The sequence below is a fragment of the Canis lupus genome, chromosome 10 (genome assembly GCF_003254725.2).
Source record: "Canis lupus dingo isolate Sandy chromosome 10, ASM325472v2, whole genome shotgun sequence".
NCBI lineage: Eukaryota > Metazoa > Chordata > Mammalia > Carnivora > Canidae > Canis > Canis lupus.
In genome coordinates, this window is record NC_064252.1 from 22747153 (window position 1) to 22772417 (window position 25265).

Consider the following 25265-nt stretch of genomic DNA (forward strand, 5'->3'; position numbering starts at 1 on the left):
TATTCTATTAGGTGAACACGCCCCATTCAGTTTCATCCTCCTGCTTATGACCGTGTGGGTTGTTTGCCGTCTTCTCCATTAAAACCAAAGCACCAGCCAGCCTTCTGTGTCTGTCCCCTTGTGACACTCAGGAGTTATCCTGCATGGGATTGGGGGAGCAGGTGTGTGTTCAGGGTCCCAGGGCTGTACCGTTCAGTGCACACTCGTGCCAGCCTCTCATGAGAGCTCCTAACACTCCAGGTCCCCAGTAATCCGTGATACCATCAAATGTTTTAATTCCTACCCATCTGAATATTAGGAAGGCTGGACGCTTTCTTGTGTTATGAGCCATTCAGGTTTCATGGCTGTGAAAGGGTTTCCAGTCCTTTGTTGGGATGTGAGTTGCAAATACCTCCTCTTGGCCTGTGACTCGTCTTTTCTCTCTGTTTGTGGTGACCCTCACTATTTTTAATGATTATACTTTTTCTCCTGACTTTATTTTTTTATTTTTTTAATAATAAATTTATTTTTTATTGGTGTTCAATTTGTCAACATACAGAATAACACCCAGTGCTCATCCCGTCAAGTGCCCCCCTCAGTGCCCATCACCCATTCACCTCCACCCCCTGCCGTCCTCCCCTTCCACCACCCCTAGTTCGTTTCCCAGAGTTAGGAGTCTTTATGTTCTGTCTCCCTTTCTGATATTTCCTACCATTTCTCCTGACTTTAAAAGAAAGACATATTCATTGTGAAAATTTCAGAAAATACAGGAATGTGTGAAAAAGCAAACAGGGCTCTAAACCCCATGATGATGCTGTGCCGGCAAGACAGCCACGCTGGTGGGGGGCCAGTCCCCCCACCCCAACTGTTCTCCCGATGGGGGAGGGCACGGAGACACGGACAGGCTCCAAAGACAGGCTCCCACCGAGCCTCCTCCCCCAGCATGGACACCAGGCAGCTTCAGCTCCAGAGCTGACCACCTTTCTATGTGCCACACTGCCTTGGACATCTTTTTCTCTCTGTTTTTAATGCATTTCCCCCCAATTCGTTTATTGTGGCAAAATACTCTTAAGATAAAATTTACCATCTTAATCATTTTTAAGTGAACAGTTCAGTGGTATTAGAATCCATTCCCACTGCAGTGCAACCATCAACATCGTCCTCCAGAATTCTTTCCATCTTGCAAAACTTAAACAGTACCTGTTAGACACTAATTAACTCCCAAAACCCCTCCACCCCAGCCCTGTGCCCCAGCCTGTGGTGACTACTGTTCTACTTTCTGTCTCTCTGGTTTTGACTACTTGAGTAAGTAAAATCACACGATGTTTGTCTTTCTGTGACTGATTGACTTCATTTAGCCTCATGCCTTCAAGGTTCATGTATGTTGTAGCGTATGTCTGAATTTCCTTCCTTCTTAAGTCTGAATAATAGTCCATGGTAGGGACACACCATGTTTTGCTTATCTGTTCATCTGTCAGGGGATGCTGGTGTTGCTTCCACGTCCTAGCTGTTAAGAATCTTGCTGCCGTGGACACGGGTGTGCAAATGTATTCTTCCACACAATGGAGGCAACACTGGCTGCATATCCATGGATCCTGCTTTTTCTCCTTCATGTTAAATTGCACTGTGTCACTGGAAGGTCTTCCAAACATGGGTTAAAATGTCTGTGTAGCATTCCATTGACTTCCTGATTTTTAAGCATTAAGACTTTTTTCCAGCTTTTGCCATTGTAAGTTACCCTGCCATGAACACCTAACGTGTAAATCTATAGCCACATTTTGGATTCTTTCCTAAAGAAAAGAATCCAAAGAAGTAAAATAACTAAAGTCAAAAGATAGGAATACTTTTATTGATCTTGAAAACAGCCCCGTATTTTTTTTTAACTTTATTTATTTATTTATTTATTTATTTATTTATTTATTTATTTATTTTATTCATGATAGTCGCACAGAGAGAGAGAGAGAGAGGCAGAGACACAGACAGAGGGAGAAGCAGGCTCCATGCACCGGGAGCCCGATGTGGGACTCGATCCCGGGACTCCAGGACCGTGCCCTGGGCCAAAGGCGGGCGCCAAACTGCTGCGCCACCCAGGGATCCCCCAAGCCCCGTATTTTTTAAAATATTTTTTTCTGTTGGGTTGAAGCATATGAAATCCCCATATTTAGAGCTATGAGTGATTGAGTACTGACAATTTCATGTGGTTTAAGCTGATAATTTGTAGATGTCACTTATGTCCATTTTACATGGCTTGGAATATTCCAGTAATTTTGAAGGACAGAATTAAAGTCGCCCCCAGGGACAGCCACTGTCACCATTTTGGTATATTTACTTCTGATCCTGTTTTCTATACGCGTATCTTTTGGGAATGGGGTCAAGGACAGAACGTATATGCTGCTAATTTGGGGGTTGTTGGGGATTTTCTCAATTCTTACAAGACTCTTTTTTTTAAACAATCATTTTGTATTTATATCAAAGTAATATATGCCCTATGGAGAGGAAATTGAATGGTGGAGAGAGCATTAAAAGGAGAGATCACTGGATCAACTCTTCACCCCTCAGCCCTGCTCCCTGTAAAGCAGTCACTGTAACTTGTTGCTGCTGCAAATCTTCTTTTTTAAAATTTTATTTAAATTCAATTATTTAACATATGGTGTATTATTGGTTTCAGAGGTAGAGGTCAGTGAAGCAGCAGTCTTATATAACACCCAGTGCTCATTCCATCACGTGCCCTCCTAATGCCCATCACCCAGTTACCCCGTCCCCCCACCTCACCTCCAGTGACCCTTAGTTTATTTCCTAGAGTTAAGAGTCTCTTATGCTTTGTCTCCCTCTCTGATTTCATCTTATTTTTCCCTCCCTTTCCCTATGTTCATCTGTTTTGTTTCATAAATTCCAAGTATGAGTGAAATCATAGAATTGTCTTTCTCTGATTGACTTATTTTGCTTAGCAGAATACCCTCCAGTTCCACTCACATCGTTTGCAAATGGTAAATTTTTTTTCTGATGGATAAGTGATATTCCATTGTGTGTGTGTGTACACAACATCTTTTTTAACCTTTCATCTATCGATGGACATCTAGGCTCTTTCCATAGTTTGGCTATTGTGCACATTGCTGCTATAAACATTGGGGTGCAGGTGCCCCTTGAATCACTACATTTCTATCTTTGGGGTAAATACCCAGTGGTGCAATTGCTGGGTCATAGGATACCTTCATTTTAACATTTTGAAGAAGCTCCATACTGTTTTCCAGAGTGGCTGCATCCTTCTTACCTCTGGGTCACCCTTCAGTTTCCTAAACAACCCTCCCGGACGCTGTTCACAGACCAGTGGGTAGAGACATGAGGCCTCGCCTTCTCACCCTGCTTCCCCTCCTCTCCTCCAGATCCCCCCACAGGGTCTCCCCTGGAGCCTGCTGTTTCACTTACTGCGCTGTCAGTGGCCTCTTCCATGCTATTGATTCTTCTCTAGAACGTAGATTGCCTTCGATGTGTGCCATCCCATTGCGTGGATCTGCTCACTCCTCCATCCAGCAGTGCTTCCTGTGGGCCTGCCATGTGCTGGCACTGGGCTGGTGCTGGGCCAGCAGTGGACCAAACTGACATGGTCCCTGCCTTCCAGGGGCTTGTGTTCTAGGGAGCGGGGAGAGCCAAACTGAGAAATGTATCCTGTGCAGATTCCAGTACATGCTGCCAAGAAAAATAAAGCAGGACAGAAAGAGAGAGTGTCTGAAAAGGCTGCTGTGGAGAGCCAGAGGAGGTGAGGGAGGGAGCAGGTGATCTCTAGGGGAGGGGCATCAGGGGGCACAACTAGTCCAAGGAGGGTATCGCATCAGCTTGATGTGTGGCTGCCCTCGGCCTGAGAGAAGGAAATGCAGTCGGGGAGGGATGGGACAGGCGCCTTGTCGTTTGGGGTCATGGTAAATGACTGTCATGCCTTTGACTCTCAGTAACATACAGAAGCAAGGGCTGAAGGAGCATCATGATGTGGGGCCAAGGAGAATGGTGACCTGACTTACACTTTAGAAAAGTCACTGTGGCAGCTGCGTGGAGAAGAAACCATGAGGCCAAGGGCCAGAGCAGGGAGGCAGCTCACGGCCCGGGGGAGAGCTGCTGCCAGCGTGGCTCCATTCTAGACACAAAGTACAACAGACAGGCTTTGCTGATCCACGCTATGTGAGGGAGTGAGGGTCAGGAATGACCCCAGTTTCCTGGCTTCTGGAAGGAAGAAAGCAGGAGAGGGTGGTTTGCTGGAACAGGGCTGTGCTAATGGGTTGAGTCCGTCCCCTGGTGTTGGCCCTGCAGGTACCTGGTAACGCTGCTGGTGTGCCCCTAGTAGTGAGCACTCGGAAGTGTGAGTCCAGACCCTCTTAGCGGCTTAGTGCCTGACGGTCTGGAGTCCTCACTGCAGCCCGGTGTCCAGAGGCCATCCGGCCCGCCAGTGGAGGGAGGGCTCCAGCCTCAGTGTGGTCACAGCCTTCCTCCCTCATGGGTCTCCACAAGCATCTCTGCCCACTCTGGAATTACCCTACTGAGGGTAAAGCTTCACGTGTTGCCAGCTTGCTTCCCTAATGTGTCCTGATTTCCTTCAAAGCGTCTCCTTCACCTCTGAAAACACTGAGCTGAACATTGTTGTGGGGAGGCATTCTGATTAATTGAAGTGTGAGTGATGATGGGGAAGGTGCTTAGGGACAGGCGCAGGTATACTGGGCCAGAAGAGCCCGGGCTGGGGGCACCGATGGCACCACTGGGGCCCACCTCATGGCCTTCCTCCTGCTCTTCCTTGGTTTTGTTGAGAAGCCTATCCTTGGGCAGAGGTGCGCTAGCCAGGAGGACAGGCAGATCAAGGGACTTCTAGGCTGAAAGCATGAGAGTGTGGGGTGTGGGCCCTTGATGTGGTGTGACCATGGGCGGCCTGAGGCAGAGCAAGCCATGTGGGGGTTTTCCTTCTTCCTGCTTATCTGCAGATGGCTGCGGAGGTGGTGGCAGGGACAGACCAGCACCCCTGCCCTTTGATCTTTGCACCAGAGCTTAGTCCCTTTGAGATCAGTGAGACGTCTGAGCAAGGACTTGAGTTAGCTTAGTCGAGGTGGCTGGAATGGGGAGGAGGCTGTGGGAGAGCCGAGCCTGTCTTCATCATGACATTTCTAAAGTTTCATCCTGGGCTGGTGTTTTTAGTAGAAGGAAAAGAAGTAACAAATAATAGGAATAGTTAATGCATCCTCCTCACGCTCATTAAATATGATACCAGTCATCCTTTCCCTCTAGGGGACGCACGGGAGGCAAGTAATTAAAAGGAGATCACCAAAATGTAATTAAGACAGCCGGCACCGCTTCTTGCAAAGGAGGTTCACCGTGAATAATCCCTCGCCAAACCCAGTCCGTTCTTGGAAAAGGAACAACTGGAATTGTAGTTAACATGTTTTGTAAGGCCTTGAGTAGATTGAAAGTATGCAGAGAGTAGAGATGACAATTTTACACCTACTCACAATACGTTTCTTATATTGGAGAGCCTGCTAAATCTGTCCTCCAAAACTTCTATTGATCTGCTGTCTCATATGCCTGTCACACATGACATGTGAAAATCATCTGAGCGCTTCTCAGAACAGATGCTGCATTAATTTCGGATCCTGGTACGCAGCTCCACCGTGGTGCGTGTTCTCCTCCTCGCTCCTTCTGCTGCTTCATTAAGCACCACTCAAAGCAGGGGTCACAGGCCCGGGGCCAGTGCAGATCCACCTGCCCCAGCCCAGGCTTGGTTCCTGTGGTGCCACACTCGGCTTTAAGAGCCACTCTTAGGGTTTCCTGTGGTCCCAGAGACCTTTGAGCTGGGGGAAAGGAAGGGGACCCCTCTTTGCAGACAGGAGCAAGGCATTTGCCTCCCTGCTCCTGCCACACCATCACACCCCCAGATGAGAACGGTCACCTAGGGTGCATCAAAGAAGCGAAACTGAGATCTTACCCAGTGGCTTAGTTTAAAAGAAGACAAAGGACAAATACTGAATGACAGCTTTGGTACCTTTTGCATATGATTCCCACAAACTGGGTGAAAACATTATCTGAATTTCCATCCTTGGCAAATACTCCTTTTTCACTTCTGGGGAAAACATTTTACATTCGAAATGCTATGTGCAAAATATAGTGGATCACCTTGTTTTTAGAAAATCATTCTTGCTTAACATTTCTCTTAAGTCTTAAAGTGCACTTTCAGTATCTTCTGTGAATATAAACATACCGCTCAGAGCAGAAATAGAATTTTTAAAAGACATACCAGAAACCCATATAAAATCTCTCTACTTTATTACCATGGAAATAATGGAATTTTTTTTAACAAAACGCATCCTTATTTAAGGCAGAGTAATTATTTTGTCACATCATACTGCACGGAGAGCCAATGAGATCTTCCCTTACTTTGTGTTTATAATATACAGCCTTCAAAGTCATTCAGTGGGATGTTAAATAATCTGAAGACGGGCTTTTCCGAGAGAGAATTTAAGATTGTAGTTTTTAACCGCAGAAGGAACTGTAAAGCCATCAAAATGTTTGTAATCTTTTATGAACATTGTATTTATGTTAGTTGCCAACAGTGTTACTTCGATTTATCTTTCTTTTTATTGTAAATATAATGGTGTCCATGTATTTTTAATGAATGGATAAAAAATGGGGGAGTTCCCTTTTCAAGAAAGAGCTCTAAGATTATTGGGGATGAATTAAGTAAAGTATTAAGATGTATCATTACTGTTATTTACTCTTGCTCCTGATGGCAAAAAAGGGTAAGTCCTCTTGATATAATTTCAGTGATTTTTAAATGTTTCCTCTAAATTTCGCTTGCTCTCTACTTGCCAACCAACATTTACCAATGTTGTTCTAGAGACCACTGAGGATGTGGCAGGATGTGAGGGGGAGCTCAGGCCGACTCAGGCACTTGGGGTGGCCTTGGTGACAGGCCAGGGGGAGGGACTTTTGGGCTCACCGTGCCTAAGCTGGAGGAAGAGGAATACTATCACCCAAGCTTGAATATCGGTGGCACCTCATAGAACCAGACAGACAGGACCCATCCACCTCCCCTCCCTGGGCCTTTGACTCTGGTGAACTATCTGTCCGCCCTACTGGTGGAGAGTCCTGGTACCTTGGCACAAGCAAATGTCTTTCCTCTGAGCATTGGCGTCGCACCAGTCCTAGTGCTGACCCAATATTTGCACTAATGCGGACAGCCCACTAAAAGCCATCTGTAATGATAAAAGCCACAGAATGAAAATAACATTGTTCCAAGAGATAAAGAATTAGGTGTACAACCTGCTAACCTTGACTGCCACTTGGCATACACAGCATCTTTCTTTCAAGGTTAAAAACTATCCCAGATCTGCATCTGTTATGGCTCCTCCACCCACACATCCTGGGTGGCGCCTGGGTTTGGAGCCACCTCCCGGGAAGGATTTGGGGCTGGGCGCTCTGTTCTAGCAGCTGCCAGGTAGGATACTGCTGGAAGCAGGACAGGGATGGCCACCAAAGGGAGCATGGCCTGGTTTCTGATGCCCCTGGCAGAAATGTGCAGGGCGCCACGCCAGGCTGGCTTCTCCCTGGGTGGTCACGTTGTCCCCTCTTCTCCATCTAACAGACCCCCTCTCAAACTATTTCAGGCAGACAATGATGTGATCATGTCCAGTCTGCAAGGTTTGGAAGAAGGCATACCCAAATTGAATCTCTAGTAAGGTAGTTACTATAAGTTTGAGTAAATTTTCTCAGACCCAAACATTCCGTGCTCCTGGGGGGCAGGGACTGGCTGTTGTCCACCTGTATCCTAGCTCCTCCAAGGCTCCACCCTGTGTCTGTTGCTCCTTCTGGCATTCTCAAAACACTTCCACAAGCGTGCCCTCTCCAATCTGAGTTGGCATCCTTTCTTGATTCCTAGCCTCAGTGGGATGGCACCTAGGTATTCAGAATAGATGGACTGTGGCCCGGCCAGTCCAAGCAGGCCCCCATTCATTTGTCCCTCCAGAGCCACGACAGTCTAATTTAATTACAATGAGTCATTTAAGAACCAGAGTTGAATTGTACCATTGATTGTACAAGGTCATGACCATATCAGGAAGCCAGGAGTCAACCCAAGAAGTCATTGTCCCAAAGAAGTCTTGTGGAGAAAATCCAAAATATAGATGGCACGAGTGTCTTCGTTTTTGTCCTATGCCTAGGTGTTTAACTTGTAGGTGAGCTATTTATGCTCTGGCTTTAGATGCCCCGTTCAGCTGAAAGAATCTTAACTTTCGATATTCAGCACAAATGGATAAGAATGTGTGCCAGGCACTGGACCCGCCCTGGGGGCTGGGCAGGTGGGAAGAAAAGTAGACACACTCAACCTGGGAGTGACTACTGCTCCGGCAGAAAGGGCTGTGACCATTGGTATGCAAACCAGAAAGTTCCATCTCTTGCCTTTTTCGGAGGCCTGAATTTGGATGGCCCAAGCCGAGAGATGAAGAGGAAAGAGCAAGGCACCCACCCCTTTAGTGATTGTACTTGGCCAGTTATGGCCATCTTGTCACCCGCAGTCAGATTCCAGCATCCCTGTGGATGCGCATATTGCTCTGGAGCCGCGCACTGGTCCAAGCCAACCTCCTAACAGCCTTTTAAGGTGTGGGTAGTATTATTATCCATATCTTGTGGTTGAGAAAGTGAGGTACAGAGGGATTACAGCATCCATTCCTGGTCACACAGCTAGTGCGGGGCCAGCAGGCCCACGCTCTTCAAGAGTCCTACTTGGCAGATGGGAGCCGTCCTCACGTCCACTCCGTGGGGCTGCTACTTGGGTTAAGTGGGTTGATGTGGAAAGAGCTTTGCATGGTTCTGAACAGAGCAAACCCCAAATGTTTGCATTCATTATTTTTTTATTCTCTCCTACTTCGGTGAGTGCATGTGTAACATTTAATGTTTAGTAATGATGTGATTATATGGTGTGGAATTTATTTGAGTGGAAGAATTTATTTTAATAGTTTCATAAATGACTTCATCCATGAGTTTATTGAATCATTAAAGGGTCGAAGGGGTGGCTCCAATGTTTGCTTTATTTCTCTGCATTTTATGGCAATTTCACGCTACTGAAGGGTTTGTGAATTGGGCGTTTGCAAAGGCATCCAGATAAATCCTTTGTGAGTGCCGAGCTGTAGGACAGAAGTGAGCTTGGAACCGAAGGAGAAGGAGGATTTACTCTACATCATCAGGGCAAAGACAGGTGCAAACAGTTTTGATGAGTTTGCGCCAAGTCTGGATGTTGGGAGATGGGGCTTCCTGGGCACAGGGACCCGCATGTGCAGGGACGCAGGTGGGGAAAGGCCCACCCTGTGGCATGACTAGCATGACTTGAGATGAGGGGAGAGGGAGAAGGGCTCTGGGAGGCAGGCTCAGGGCATGTCTCTCCTCCTTGCTTGCTTCCTCAGGCATCTCCAAAAGCTCCAGTTCCTCTAGGGCAGGGAGTCAGCCTGCCCTCCACTAACCCTGTTCCCTGGGCCTGGACCAGTGCCTGATGCACAGCAGCTAAGCCCTCATCGTATGTGTGAGTTGTCACCTTCCTATTACTGGTAGGTGCTTGAGTTCTCATGCATGTGGTAGGTGGCTGGAATCATGATGGAGTGGGAAGAGCATAGCTTTGACATCAGACCATCTTGAGCTCTATCACCGTCAGGAGAGTAGCCTGGGGACCAACCGCAGGAGAGTCCTGACCTCTCAAAGCCCAGGCCTGCTTACTCTGTCTAAACAACAGGGCAGGGCAGCCCTGGTGGCGCAGCGGTTTAGTGCCTCCTGAAGCCCGGGGTGTGATCCTGGGGACCCTGGATCGAGCCCCACGTCAGGCTCCCTGCATGGGGCCTGCTTCTCCCTCTGACTGTGTCTCTGCCTCTCTCTCTCAATCTGTGTGTCTCTCATGAATAGGTAAATAAAATCTTTAAAAAAATAAAAATAAAATTTAAAAAACAACAACAGGGCAATTCGAGAATTAGAGAAACTTCTGTAATACCCTAGCCAAGCAGCTGCATGATGGAGGTGCAGTGAGGGGTGGCCTCCAGCACTGGGTCTCAGGGAAACCTTTGTTCAGATGACCAGAAGCTGGTCTTGGTTGCAGCCTTTCCAAAGGAAGCATCTTTGAACTGACCGTTGTTTGTTGCCCATAAAGAATTCTGGCATGGTAAGAGATCTCAGGTCTGGGCAGTGGTCATGCCACCGGGAAACCTTGTCTATGCCTGGAATTCTAGTATCGTTCCCCAACTTCGGCAGACAGCATGCTGGGTTATCAGCACCAATTCACTGATCACTCAAATCTCAAGACCTCCTGATAGACAAGAGTCTGCTGTCACGTGCGTGTGTGTGGGGGGGGCTCTCGGTCTGGCGGTAAGGGTCTATGGCAGTGTGCTTGCACACAGAGCTTCCACTTTATATTCATCTGGGTTTTTTATGTTCTATTTTTTTGTTTTTTGTTTTTTGTTTTTTGACAGGCAGTTTTGCTACTGTTGTTATTTTTAACATTCATTTATTCACTGTAAATACAAATGAAGATACAGTACAATTAATTTCTTTGCTAATCAAAATATTTGATCAAATGAAGCAATTTTTCAATTCTTAGAAGTAATTGTGCTATTCTTTAAGAGGAAGTGGAGGAGTTCTTTACTGAATATTTCTAATTAGGAGTCTTGCTACCTGCTATATTCTTACTCTGAGTTTTAGGATTTTTTTTTTTCTCCTATAAGGAATCATAGAAAAACTATGTAATTGTATCCCTAAGTATTCAGAACAAAACTTAGGGGAAGAATCATGCAGTCTGATTAGCTAATTTTAACCTTCATTATAGTGAAATATGCCAGCATATTTCTCATCCGACAGCTGGAATGGACTTGCTAACCATGTTGTCTGGCCTTTTGCTCCAGTCGAAAAGGACCCAAGCAATGGGTCCACTATCCATCGTCAAGGAACACCAATAGCCAAAAAACCATCGGAGCCAAATAGCTTACTTCTTTTCTCTATACTCTGAGTTCACCCATTTTTATTTCTTATTAACTAGACCTTCAGAGCTGTATTGGTCAGCTATCAGTAGGTAACAAACAACCACAAAACCTCCATGACAATGAGCATTTATTCCATTTTTGCCTGTGTAGGGTGGCTGATCCAGGCGAGCCCAGCTCGGTTGGCTTGCCTGGGACATCTCTGGTCCACGTATTCTCACCTCCTCAGGCCAGTGCTGTGCCCAGGGCCTGTTCTCAAGGCAGCGCCCCCGGCACAGGAGGGCTTGCCCAGTCACACAAGTGCTTTTTATATTCTTTGGCCACATTATACTTGCTGACATTCCCTTGCCCAAAGCAAGTCCCATAGCTGAATCCAAAGCCATATTCCCACCTTCTTCAGTGGGAGGAACCCCAAAGTCACATGGCAAAGGACATGGACACAGGGAGAGTTGTGAAGAGTGAGCCTTGAATGCAGTATTCCGCAGGAAATAATGTATGCGTACCTCTGTTTCCTGCTCTCCTGGATTATTCGACAACAGTCCACCTCTTCCGTATTGTGTTCTCTCTTCCTGTTATCTAGAAGAGTTGTTTGGAATATGACTTAGTGGAAAGTTGATTTCATGAGTTAGCCAAGATCGTGGCTGGACATAACTTGACAGGATGCTAGGAGGCTCTTTTCTGGAATCATTCCCTTTTCAAACTGTTGGAAGAAGAGTATGATACATAGCATGTGAGCTAACAAACCCAGTTAACCCTCTGGAGCACATCCTGTCTCCAGCTGGTTCTTGCGATCAGCTTAACTCTTTCCCCAGGTGCTGCTCCCTCCCCTTGGTTTGGTCAGGTTTGGGCTAGGTCAGCAAGCTTCTCACTTGGAGCTCCCCCCACCCCTTCAATTGTGCATTTCTGCAGCAGAGACAGGCTAATTCATCTTTATCTCAGACGGGTTGGTACAGTGCCTTCCTGGAATGGATGGTGTGCTCCCCGATTGTGTCAGGTTTCTCCTGGATGATTCCTCCAGGGCACTTCTCTTCCAGTGCTGTGGCTATCATTGCTTTACAGATGGAGAACCAACCCCCAGAGAAGTGAAGTGACTTCCTTGAAGTCACCAGCCAGAGGATATCAGAGCAGTGCTGTTACTCAGCCATCCTAAATCTGAGCCTGTGACTCTGCCTCTAGCACCCTCTGCTGCCCAGTGCCCAGGGCAGCTGGTCAGAAGACCAGGGCTTCATGTACCTGGGCTCCTGCCCAGGCTCCTGGGGTACGTGACCACATCTCCGACCTGGCTTCCACCACCCTGGCAGGTGGCTTGACCTACAGGCACTAGCATGGGCCAGGTTGCCTCTGTGATTACTCACATAGAAACGTGTTAGCCGGAAGCTGGGACTCAAACCCAGGTCTGTCAGACTCAGGCAGAAATATCTGGAATAACAGCCCCCAGGAGCAGCAGCAGCAAGAACGGTGGCCCATGTTTGCCAGGCATGGGGCCAAGCACAGTGTAGTGTCATTTTGTTGAAATCCCGGGCCTGCCTTTTGAGATGGTTTTGTTTTTATCCCTGGGAGGAAAATGAGGCAAAGAGGGGTGTGTGTCTTCCTCAAGTCACAAGAAAAAGGCAGAGCTTAGCTCCATTCAGCTCTGGCCAGCCCCAGAGCCCTTGGTTGATGGTGACTGTCCTCGCCCTCCACGGCACCCACTGCCTGAGCAGTGTCCCTGGCTGCGATACTCCATCCAGGTCTGTGACTGAGGTTACCAGGGCCGCTGCTCCAGCTGTGCTCCCGCAGCAGCCGGGCAGGCCGGCCCCTTCTTCACGTGCTGGCGCCAGGTACACAGAGATGGCAGGTCTGACCTGGCCTGGGAGGAGGGACATGGGCTAGGGATCCCAGCACTGTGCCTGCAGGGCTCTCCCCAGCTCTTCAGCCGGAAGCTGTGTGCGCTGGGAGAGACCCCAGTCAGTGCCCAAGACTGTGTCAGAGATACCAGGCTGCAGGACAGAGAAGAGCCCTGGAGCTGGATGGAAGGCATGGGCCCCAGATGAATTCAGTGTAGGCCCGTGCTCGCTTCTCTATGACCCCCACCCAGACTTCCTCCCTCTGACTGCTATCCACCCAGGCCACCTCCCTCTGACCCCCACCCAGACTTCCTCCCTCTGACCCCCACCTAAACCTCCTCCCTCTGACCCCCACCGACCCAGGCCACCTCCCTCTGACCCCCACCCAGACTTCTTCCCTCTGACCCCCACCGAGACCTCCTCCCTTTGACCCCCCTCCACCCAGGCTGCCTCCCTCTGACCCTCTCCACCCCAGATCTCCTCCCTCTGACCCCCACTCACAGGGGCAGCCTCTTGGGTGATTCCATGCAATGGCAGGGTTTAGAACCACAGGTTTAGACTGTAAAACTGTGCCGTGCTTTTTACTAAATGAGATTATGGATCCATTTGAAACTGAAAAGCACTCCGTGTTATTTATAGGCTCTTTGATGATTGTGTGCTTCATTTATTGGGACCTGATTTCTTCTACATATTCTGCTAACATTATAAAGTCACAGAAGGGACCAGGAGTTCTTTTCTTGGCCGTGGTGGTCCATATTTCTCTGCAACATCAAGAGGGACAATTGTTTGGTAAAACAAGGCTCCATGAATGCCCTTGAGTAGATGAGAGAAAATTCCTTCAATATATGTTACTCCTTCTCTAATTGGGTCAGACCTATGATATGTAAGATTCCACTTTTTTTTTTATTATTATTGTTGTTTTTTAAAAGTGTCCAGAACAGCCAGGTGTGCAGACAGGTGTCAGATGAGAGGCCACGGGTGGGAGCACAAGGGGCAGGCTCTGCGGTTCCTGTTCCAGACAACAGTGTGGACAAAGGTGGGTGCCCAACGCCTGGTCCCTACCCTGTAGTTCTTGGTGTCACAGCTCTAATCCTAGCCTGAGGATGCCTTTTATGGAAAGCCTAGTTAGTATTGAAAAGTGACATTTGCATCAGAAGATAGTGGTGTCTTTTCTGATTAGGAGAAACATTCCTTCTAGTTATAGAAAAAAGCACTATTTTTTCCCCATTCAGATATAATGATCACGTGAGAAGTGCCAGGGACACAAAAGCGCCAGACCAAGAGCCATCTGTTCTTCCCTGGCGTCTTCAGTCACTCGGAGCGAGGCTGTTTGGTGGCTGAGTGGCTTTGTTAAAAAGCAGGACGAGAACCAGAATATGGGCGCCTAACAGATTCCGCTCCTATGTGCCCTGATGGAAGAGCCAGGAGGCTTTGCCCCTGACAGGCCGGCGAGCTCTGGGCCACGTGGCAAGAGGAGCAGGACGGTCATGTCTGTGGGCCCAGGGACCCCCAGGTCAGCGGTGCATCCCTGGTCACCGAGGGGATGATGGTGGTGCCGCAGGGAGTGGCGTTATTGGTGATCTCTGTTTATTCTTTGTACTGTTTTTGTAGTTCCTGAGTTTCCTGCAGTGAACACACAATAATTATTTTTGCAGGCAGCAGAAGAATTTTTTAAAGATTTTATTTATTTATTCATGAGAAACACAGAGAGAGAGGCAGAGGGAGAAGCAGAGGCATCAGGGAGCCTGATGTGGGACTCGATCCCAGGACCCCAGGTCATGACCTGAGCCAAAGGCAGATGCTCAACCACCGAGCCACCCAGGTGCCCCAGAAGAACATTTCTGTCAGCAAAACTACCTTGGTGAGAAGTTTTAGTCACCCACACGCTTATGTGCCTGGGCAGGAAATCGTGCTGCTTTGTTCTCCTTGAGAGTGTCCGTGTGTGCCCCTGGCCATCCCGCCCTCCTGGCCCAGGAGAGGGTGGGGGGCCTCCGGCTTTGGCTCAGGGCCTGTGGGAAGAGCCCTGACTTTGCAAGCCAGCCGCCTTTTTTTTTTTTTTTTTTTAAACATTTTATTTTATTTTTTTTTTTAATTTTTATTTATTTATGATAGTTACAGAGAGAAAGAGAGGCAGAGACACAGGAAGAGGGAGAAGCAGGCTCCATGCACCGGGAGCCCGATGTGGGATTCGATCCTGGGTCTCCAGGATCACGCCCTGGGCCAAAGGCAGGCGCCAAACCGCTGCGCCACCCAGGGATCCCCAAGCCAGCCGCCTTTATTGCTTTCCTGACTACAGGTGTCCTCAGCCTCCTGACCTTGCCGAGTGAGGATGTGGCCTTGGGCTCCGGGTTTTCAGCTGACTTGCACCTGCACTTCCTTTGCTTCCCAGATCAGTCGTCTCCTCCTGAGGGAGGCCAGTTGTGTTCACAGCACAGTGCCCCCTTCCAAGTGCACACAACCGGCTTAGAATCTCTGCACACCTGTCAGACTTTGCCCTGGTGTCTCTCTTCCCCTCCAGACTCCACCTGGGTAGAGATCTTATGTAGGGATTACCTCCCCGGTATCTAGAAGAGTGCCTGGCACACAGCAGACATCCCACGAGTGTTCGCAAAAGACTCAGGACAGTACTCCCAGGCTTGCAGTGAGCGTTCATTCTCTGTGAGGGCAGTGTGTGCACGTGTGCCACATGTGTGCCCAGCACAGGTGCTCACCCATCCCCCCGGGGCTTTAGGACTCCGGTGTTACTCAGATCTATGCACAGGTGGAGAGCAGGGGTGTGATTCACAACCAGACTGTCCCAAGCCCCAGACATCAGGACCCCTAACTGTCGGGGACAGCAAGCCCCCATCTAGGGAACTCCAGTCATCCTTCTTACTTTGCTTCGCTTCCCTCTCCACCCAGAGAACAAGCGTTAATACTCTGTGTGTGTTTATGTGTGTGTTTATGCATGTGTATGTGTGTGCACACATCACACATGGTCATTGGGACCACTTTATGGTCCTTTTCCACTTAGTACATCACAAACATTTTACCATATTATTAAATTATTCCTTAAAAGATTCTAAATAGCTACATTGTAATCCACCCTATAGAAATATCATATCTTGGGGCACCTGGCCTGGGTGGCTCAGTTAGTTAAACGCCCAACTCTTGATTTCAGCTCAAGTCATGATCTCAGGGTCTTTACGTTAGGCTTCATGCTCAACAGGGAGTCTGCTTGAAATTCTGTGTCTCCCTCTGTGTCTGTTCCTCCCCCCTACTGGCGTACACTCTCTCAAATACATAAGTAAAATCCTAAAAAAAAAGGAAAAGAAAAAAAAGAAATCCATAACTGTTTTCCTACTGTCAGACATCTAAAGTGCTGCCAATTTTTTAAAATCTTGTCAGTTTTGTAAATAATCCTGTAATGGTCATAATTCCATGAGCTCACCTTGTTTATTTCCTTAAGGAGAGTCCTAAAAGGAAAGGTTCTAAGTCAAAAGGTAGGAACTTTTTATGGCTTCAGATAAATCATTCCACCTATTCCAGTAATGATATCTTCGATCAAAAATGTGCCAATGTGTTAGAAGAAAAAAATTGAGTCTTATTTTCATTTCCATGTCTTTGCATCGTGTCAAGGTCAGAACTTCTTAACCAGGCCCAGAGCAGAGTGCAGGGAATCCTCCCACTTCATTCATTTTATTGGTTGTGACGTTTTCCATTGTATAGATGCATTGTTTATTCATTCTTTCTTTGAACAAATATCAAGATCCCACTGTGTGCCAAGCCTGTGCTAAGCACTTGGGAATTCAGCAGTGAACAAAAGACTAGAGTCCTTGCCTTCATGAGGTTTCTCTTCTGTTAGGGTGAGGAAGACAGTTAAGACGTAAATATATAGGGGATCAGAAAGCAATAAGCACCATGAACACAAGCAAGAAGAGGGGAGGGGGATGTGGGATGTGGTTCAGGAATGTTCTAAAAACCCTGAAGGACATGTGAGAACAACAAGTGCAAAGGCCCTGAGGCAGAAAGGCACTTGCTGCATTTGAAGCAAAGCAGGAGGCCTGGTGGCTGTGAGCAGAGTGAGCAAGGAAGAGTCACAAGTGAGGTCAGAGAGTATTGGGGATGGGCCGGGAAAGGCCATTGTGAAGCTCTGCCTGTTACTCTGGGCAATAAGTGAAGGCTTTTGAGGGTTTTGCTTGATCTTATTTGCACTTTAGTAACATCATCCTCAGAGGAAAATGACTATGGCTCTGTGATTATGGCTCTGCCCTTGCTTATCCCTCCATCGAGAGAACAAGTGTTAGTACTTGTGTGTGTGCGTGTACATTTACTTTAAAAAGATCATCCACAGAGGGAAATGACTGTGCGTGGAAGCAGGAAGACAGTTGCTGTCCTTGGTGCAAGAGATGATGGTGGCTTGGGCCAGGAGGTGAGGATGGAGTGGTCAGCTTCCAGATAATGTGCTGAAAGCAGAGCCACCGGGACTTGTGGGTGGTTTGGAAGTGGTGGTAGATATTTCACAGGTGACTCCAGGCCTAAAGCTACTGGGAAGACAGTCTCCGTTTACTGAGGCAGAGACCTCAGAAGACTGGTTTGAAGTTGATGAGTCAAAGACAAGAAAGAATTTTCCTTTATGGAACTTGGATGTTCTTTCTTGCTTATGAGGTCACTCTTACCCAAAGCCGCCTTGGAGTCAGCCACACCATTCCCTACTACTTTAGTGGTGTTCTGGCTCAGCCACAGTTAGGGACCTATTTCTCACCCACTAACAGCCTAATAAGCAGGTGGCCACTGATTTCCTTGCATGTTTCTAGACCAAGCTATTCTACTCTGATTATATCAAGTTTATGGCATTTTAATATCTGACAGGTCAAAAACTTCATTTCCAGCCTTTCCCAAGAATTTCGTGGCAATTCTACATTTATTTTCCCATATCAACGTTAAGTTCCCTGTGTCTGATGATTCTCCCAAATAGTCATTGAGATTTTTATTAGGATTTTATTAACTTTATTTATAATCTGAGATCGTTTGAAATGGAGACTTCACACCTGGGATCACAGTACACGTCCCTTTGTATTCCAACCTTGCTTTGATATGATAGCCCCTCCATAGAACGTGCACAGCTGTCCCCATGTAGATCTTATGCTTTTATATGAAGTTTATCCCAAAGTACTCAAGAGTTTATCAGCAACGTAAGTGTAGGTTGTTTTCACAATACAATTTCTAATGAGTTATAATTACTGCCCCAAAAATGGTAGGGCTTTTTTGTATTTTTGGCTTTATTCCAGCCACTTTACTCACTGTCTGAGGATTTTCTAGTTGTACAGTCACATCCACAAATCCTGATGAATCTTGTTTTTCAACATCCATACTGTTTATTTCATCTTCTTGTCTTATTTCGAAAGCTGGAGCCTCTAAAAATGTGAATAGAACTGACAATGAGCGTGCCTATCTTGTTTCGGACCTTAATGCCTTAATGCTTTAATTTGTTACCCATTTAATATGTTTGTAGATGGGGTCTGACTAATCCTCTCACTTAGGGAGAGAGTATTACACATAGGAGCTTCATTTCATTTCTATGTGGTATAGCTATTGTATTCTTTTGTATACCATTTCTATCAGGAATAGATGCTGAATTTTATTAAATGCCTTTTTGCCATCTGGCAATACGTGAGCTAATGTAAGGAATTGGAAGGACTGCTGGTTCTTGAAGAATTCTTATACTTGGAATAAACCCTCGTTGATTTTTTATTTAAAAATAATGGTGCTAAATATTCCTAATGGTCTTTGAAAAATGTTTTAACGTCTTCACATTAGTGTCCCTAAATTAGGTTGGTTTATATTTTTCAAGTGTTTATCATATCTTAGAATTAGGGAAATATATAATGAGTTGGAATACTGTATATTCCTTTGTGTGTTCTGGAATAATTTGACTAATATAAAAATTATCTGTTGTTTAAAAGTGAGATACAGCTTGCCCTTAAAATCAGCTAGGATTAGCACCTTTTTAGTAATAGATGGTAGCTCTTTTAACAGTTTTTTCAGCTTCTTTTATGGGTACCTGTCTATTCAGGCCTTTCTAATACTCAAATTTAGTAATCTCTATTGTGCTTAAAAATGATTCTGTTTCCTCTGGAGTTGAAACCATATTAACCCAGGGTTGCAAAATCTACTTTGTAAGAATTCTCTTATATCTGTTGGTAAAATGAGAGGATTTCCTATTTGTTTTGTGTTTTGAAACTTTCAAAGAGCTCTCGCATATCCCATCTCGTGTTAGCCCTTATTCCTCCTGGATAGATGAGGAAACCAAGGGGGAAGGGGCCTAACGGCTTGCACAGGGCCACACAACATATTAGAAGCAGAACGTGGCCTCAGACCCAGGACTCCTCCCCCTCCTCATCCTAGACTTGTCCACCCACGTCCTTCCCCATTGTGTCCACTGGGGGCCCATCCTTCTCAGGCACAAAGTGCCAAGTGTCAAGACAGACTTTGAGTACAACTTGTCCTTCCAGAGGAGGAGGCTTCTTTGCAATCTGAACACCAACACCCCTTGGAATGTTTAGGGAAACAACCATGTGCTTAGCTATGGAAGGTGAGCTGTAACTGTTGGGAAATGTATCATATCTGCAGAAAGGGTCCGTCTTATTTTCTAGAATGGGAAAAGAAAGGCATTCACTTGCTTTGAATGGCTCCAAGTGGATGTATTTTAAAGCTTCTGTTGACCTTTCTGTGTTTGAAGATGAGACAGGCTGTGGTCCAAGTGTGTGGGGTCATGTTCTTGAGGATATTTCCAGCAGCATCCTGTGTTTGATGCAACTTCATAAAGTAGCGTTATACTATCCTAAAGGATAGTAACACAGAAGACCTGTGTTGCTGTGGAATTGCTGAAAATAAGACATGACCAAGTTTTAATACTAGTTGGGGGGATTAAATGTGAAAATCTTTAAAGGTCTTAGCACAGTGCTACGAGTCATGAGAGCTGTTACAGCTAACAGTCACGACAGGTTTTGATGGAGGAAGTGCACCAGATTCCAGAATTCACCCTGGTTGGGAGACCGCTCTCATGCATCATCAGCTGTGTGTTTTCATGGAGCCCAGTGTCCCCTTCCATCCCACAGACTCACCCCTTCTTCAAACTTCAGAAGCTGAGCTGCTGAGGCAGCCACCACAGGTCTGGTCTGGGGGCCTTTTTCTCGTGGCAAGTAGGTGGATGTAGGGCTGCTTCCCTGGGCCTGCCCACTCCCCCCGACCCCTGGCCTCTCACAGGAGGCTTAGGGCATAGCTGGTCTTTGAGCCCCCGTCTCCCAAGTCTGGCTTCATCACGAGCTCAGTCTGTCCTCCTGACTGGCCCCAGGGTGAACACAGACATCCTTGTCATCTTAGCATCAGCTGGTGATCACTGAGTAACTTCCTTGTCTGCTATTCCTGCTGTCCCACCTGTCCACCACCTGTCCTGCCTGTCCACCATAGTGGTCATCACCCTATATGGAACGTGGGCTGTGGTCCTCCCCAGGCTCCTCCCTGCTCATCTTGCCTGGCACTCCTGCCAGCACATAAACCTATACATCCAGTAAGAAGGTCTATTTCTACCCCCTTTCCCCACAGACTGTTCCTCCTCCCTCCAGAAAGCGGCTGTGAGCCCAGGCTGCAGCTCGTCCCTCCTTCAGGCTCCTTGGCACCATGGACAGCGCCCCGAGGCCCTGCCCTGGGCCTCGGACTGTCCCAGGGAGAGGTCTAGAATGCCAGGCGTCAGGAGACCTGTTCCCCTGCCCCGCTCAACCTGCAGCCCCCCAAATTGCACTTGCCAGGATTAAATCCCTGTGGGCCTCGAAGTTTTAGGCTTAAGGGAACACTTAGCCAGCAGTGGTGCTGCAGCATCACGTAGTAAGGACCATCAAAACTGCCTTTCCAGTCCTAACTGCTCTGAGTATAAATCCACTACACTGATGTCCAGAAATAAAAGCAGTCGGAGACGTGTTCATTCCCTTATCTCAGAGGAGACACTCACTGTGTGTTTGTGAAGTGAATCAAAGACAGACCAAATTAGTGAATGGATGAGAATAAAGGTCTGCCCTCCCCAGGGCCAGCTCCACATGTTCCCTTATAGTGGCCCTGACTCATTGGGGCTCTCTCCCCATGGCGAGGGAGCCCAGGCCTCCCCTTCAGCCAAGTCCTAACCTCTGGTTGGCTCCTGTCTGAGACCCACATCTGGGTGGCACTTTTCCTCACCAAGCTGGGGGTCCCCTGGGACCTGCCGGGGATGGTGGGCCCAGAGCCACGAGATGATTTCTTACTTATTAAATGGATCAATCTTCCTTTTTTCCCCCCCAGACTGCTGCCGAGTGGGCTGAGAAAATGCCCAAAGGCCCACCGCCCACATCTCCTCCCAAGGAAACAGCAAACCAGGAGCTGCTGGCTCAGCTCCACAAGGCGGTGGGCTCCCACTACCATGCGATTGCTCAGGAGTTTGACAACTTCGACACCATGAAAACGTACACCGCCTCCAAGGATGAATTCAGGGCCATTTGTGCTCGCCATGTCCAAATTCTGACAGATGAGCAAGTAAGAAATGTATTTGGTTCTTCATCCTCAGCAGTGGCTTGTATGAGCATCAGGCCAGAGTTTAGGGCTGTTCTCTATTTTGAAAATACTTGAGGGGCTTGGGGGGTGGTTTGTTTTGTTTTCAGTCTTGCTAACGAAAGAGGAGTCACAGGAGCCTCTTGTTTGTGTAACAAGTATGAATTGCACATTTTCAATCAGGGTGCAAATAATATCACTTTTTTTTTTAAAGATTTTATTTATTCGACAGAGAGAGAGCGCGCAAGCAGGGGGAGGGGGAGAGGGAGAGGGAGAAGCAGGTTCCCTGCTGAGCAAGGGAGCCCGACATGGGGCTGGATCCCAGGACCCTGGGATCATGACCTAAAGGCAGATGCTTCATCGCCTGAGCCACCCAGGTGCCCGGCATCACTTTTATTTTTAAAATCAGATTAAACTCAGCCCTGGTGACCACTCTCCCTCTTCCTTCTCTGGATGATCCCTGGGCTGTGTGACCCAAAGAGGCAGCCAGTCTCTCCCCACATCTGAACAGGTCAACAAAGAGCCTGTGAGTTGCTCTGGACCTCCCACGTCCCCTCTTGCTGCCTGTCCCAGGTTCTGTTGCCAGTGCTTTCAGATGCCCTGGGGATCCTGCCACGGGCATGCTGGTGACATGCCCATCCCACAGGCTGGACCCAGGCCACCCTCTCTGAGGCCCTCTTGCCCATCACAGAGCCCTCAGCAGTTTCCTCCTCAAAAACTGAACCATGTTCTTTCTAGCTCTGGCAACCTGCTGCACTGGGCTTCCATGGCCTTCCAGGGCCAAGAGCAGCTCCCATCAGGATGGCATCTTGAGGGCCTGCCTTGCTTATTGACTCCAGTCAATATCACTAAATGCTAGTGCCGTTGAGGGGGCAGTTTCCTGGGTGGCTTAATCTCACTATGACCCAAACACCAAAACAGAGCCTGGCACAGACCAGGTGCTCAACAAGTCCTGGTGGGTGGGTAGTGTCACCGGTTTAGTGTCCACATTCTCCATCCCCATGGTCCAGTGGCTGAACAGCTGGGATAACACTGAGTACCAGTGACCTAAGCATGGAAGCAGAGTTCCCTCCCCAACAGATAATGCATCACTACAAGCATTCTCCACTTATCGAACAAGCCAGTGCCCTATCCCCAGAGAATAACTCTGGTGAAAACTGAAATCCAAAATACTTCCAAAAGTAACCCCACCTCCTTTCTTGCTCTGATGCTGCTCAGGCTCAGCTTCGGTAGCTTCCTGCAACTCCTGGATGGGAAGGTCACTCTCTGCTCCCAAGTTGGGTCACTCTACCCTGAGGCCTCATTTTCTTGGGGTTTCAGGATTAAGGACTAAGAGTATTCACAGGGAGGGGTGATCATCACACCCGACCCTCTCCCCACTCAGGCCTCTGCACTCCCCACCCTACAGAATGAATTCATTAATAATTAATAACATGCATGTCAGATTTCAGTTTCCTAAAATACCACTTTTTTTAAAAGCATCATGATCACTTTTGCTAAAGCAAATTAAAATGCTTTTCCCCAACAGTTTAGTCCCATAGATCATCAAAGCTGAGCGAGATCGCTATTTGCAAATACTTCTCTCCATTACTATAAATGGATAGAAACCTTTAAAATTAATCCAGTTGCATTTGTTATGCTATGGGGCCAACTAACAAAGGTTTTAATAATAAAGATTTTTCATTTCATCTAAATGAGTAAAATTTTACTCTAATTATCGATATAAATTAATGACATGCTGGCATATCTGGCATTTATAACAGAGAATTGGGTTTTAATTGTCCACTAGGAAAGCTCCACCATCCCCAGCACATCAAGCCCCCCACCTCTCCAACAAAATCAAGCACTTATTTTTAAATGCTGTCTTCTAAAAATACACAGACACATCTCAAATATAGTCTGCATCATCAAGGGCATCAAAGTCTGGCATAAGTACCATGGTTTAAGTTGGGTGATGATTAGCAGAAATTGTGCTCTATTTGGGGCTGGCACACAGAAAGCCAAAGCCACAAAGATCCACACATATTCTCTCCTTGCATGCATCATATACCGTGTGACCTTCTTTCTTGGATGATACAGTGTCTGTAGGGGAGACACAGAAGTAATTCGGCTTCTGTAACATGTCTAGACCTCTCTTGCCATCATTCAGAAGGGTTCCCTGTAGATACTGGGCATCTCCAGCCATGTCAACCAGCAGCCAAGTAGAGATCTCGTGTCTTGGTTTATCTGCATTATAAAAAGTATCTCGTCCTACAAAAAAAAAAAAATCCTCTCATGAATCTGAGAGGTCAGCTTTCTTGACTTACAGAGTTCTGTAAGTAGGGCAAGTGCCACATCTTCTGAAACCTTTTGGTGTAATTAACCTTTCAGAAAAGCAGAGTGACTTTCCGAGCAGATGGAGTTGGAAACTGATGGGTCTTGGTGGGTCTGCTGAAAGCGTGTTATACAATATAAAAGGCCATAGGAACTGGGTTAACTTGGATATGACTTAAGAAGATAGGGACCCATGGAGAGAGCCTCTTTGGGTGAGGCAATTTCTATCAGTCCTGGTAACTGCCTGAGAACTTGGCTGTATTTGCAGCTATGTTAGGGAAAGGAACCATTAAACATTTCTGAACATTTCAGAATTGGTATTTCTTAAACAGACACCTCTCGGAGGTGAGACGAACACAGGCAAAGAACAAACAGCCCTTCAGGCAGGCAGACCTGGGTTTCAGTGCTGTGCATCTGCACTTGTCCAGCTGTGTGACCTTGGGCAAGTTACTCAACCTTTCTGAGCTTCATTGTCTTTCCCTATGAAACGGGAGTTCACAATACTCTTGAAGCTCCAGGTGCCTTCGCCTCCGACCAGGCTGCAATTCAGCCTTTCCTCCTTCTTTTTTTTTTTTTTTTTTTAAGATTTTTATTTATTCATGAGAGACACAGACAGAGTGAGGTAGAGACATAGGTAGAATACTTACCTGGCAGGGGAGATACCATGATCACGAGACATAGGTAGAAAGAGAGGCAGGCTCCATGCAGGGCGCCTGATGTGGGACTTGATCTCGGGACTCCAGGATCACGCCCTGGGCCGAAGGCAGGCGCTTAACCACTGAGCCAGCTGGGCATCCCTAGCCTTTCCCTTCTTTGCTCATTGCTATCTCTCCCTGCCCCTGCACCCTTGCATCTAGTTCAGGGGGCACCACTCTCAGGACTCAGGTGGAGCTGAGCTGAGGAGACCCTTTCCTGACCACACCTATAGCTGACAGAACTGACCACGCCCCACTTTGGCCTCCCCCATCCACCTTGAGCCCTCGGTCACCTCACTGAGCTCACAGGACACTCTTGCATCTTCTTCAACACAAAGCCACCTGAATGATGTAGCAAATGCCTGAAGGCAGCGTGCATCTGCTCCTTCACTTATCGGGGGTCCTCTGTGCACAAAGTGGTGATGTTAGGTCCTCAGCAACCAAGGCAGGCCTACCCCCTGCTTCCTTTGAGCTTGCATCCACAGCGGGTAGAGAGGTTACATGCCAGCGGTACATTACAAACTGCTCCCTGCTGGGATGGGGTGGCCCGGCCTAGAATGAACGTCAGGGTGGTTTCCCTGAGGACATGATGTTGGGATCATGGGAGTTGCCACTGAGAGGAGACAGGAGAGAGCAGTGCAGGTGGAGGGAACATTCTGGAAGCAGGAGCAGAAAGCATGCTGGATGAGATGAGGTGTTGTCAACCAGTGGGCACCACAGGCACACCCCACCCTCGTGGGGTCTGTGCTCTTTTAGGGGCAGATAGACAGCAAGCAGAATGTGTGAGGAAGGGTGTTGGTGAGAAATGCCATAGGGTCCCCTAAACACTGAAAAGAGGGTAGTGGCGGGGCACTGGGGTGGGAGCATTTGAGTAGGACAGTCAGGGAAAGCTCCCTGAGAAGGTGGCATCT

The 25265-nt window shown here is 47.5% G+C and overlaps 1 protein-coding gene across 7 annotated transcripts in view; it reads left to right on the forward strand.

Annotated features, from left to right (window-relative positions):
• Positions 1 to 25265, forward strand: part of EFCAB6 (EF-hand calcium binding domain 6) — a 234292-nt gene that overhangs the window by 194198 nt on the left and 14829 nt on the right. For all 7 annotated transcript variants that reach the window (XM_049115749.1, XM_035721765.2, XM_035721766.2 and 4 more), the window contains one exon: positions 21101 to 21331. In XM_049115749.1, the coding sequence (XP_048971706.1) occupies positions 21101 to 21331 (231 nt within the window). The remainder of the gene's footprint in view (positions 1 to 21100; positions 21332 to 25265) is intronic.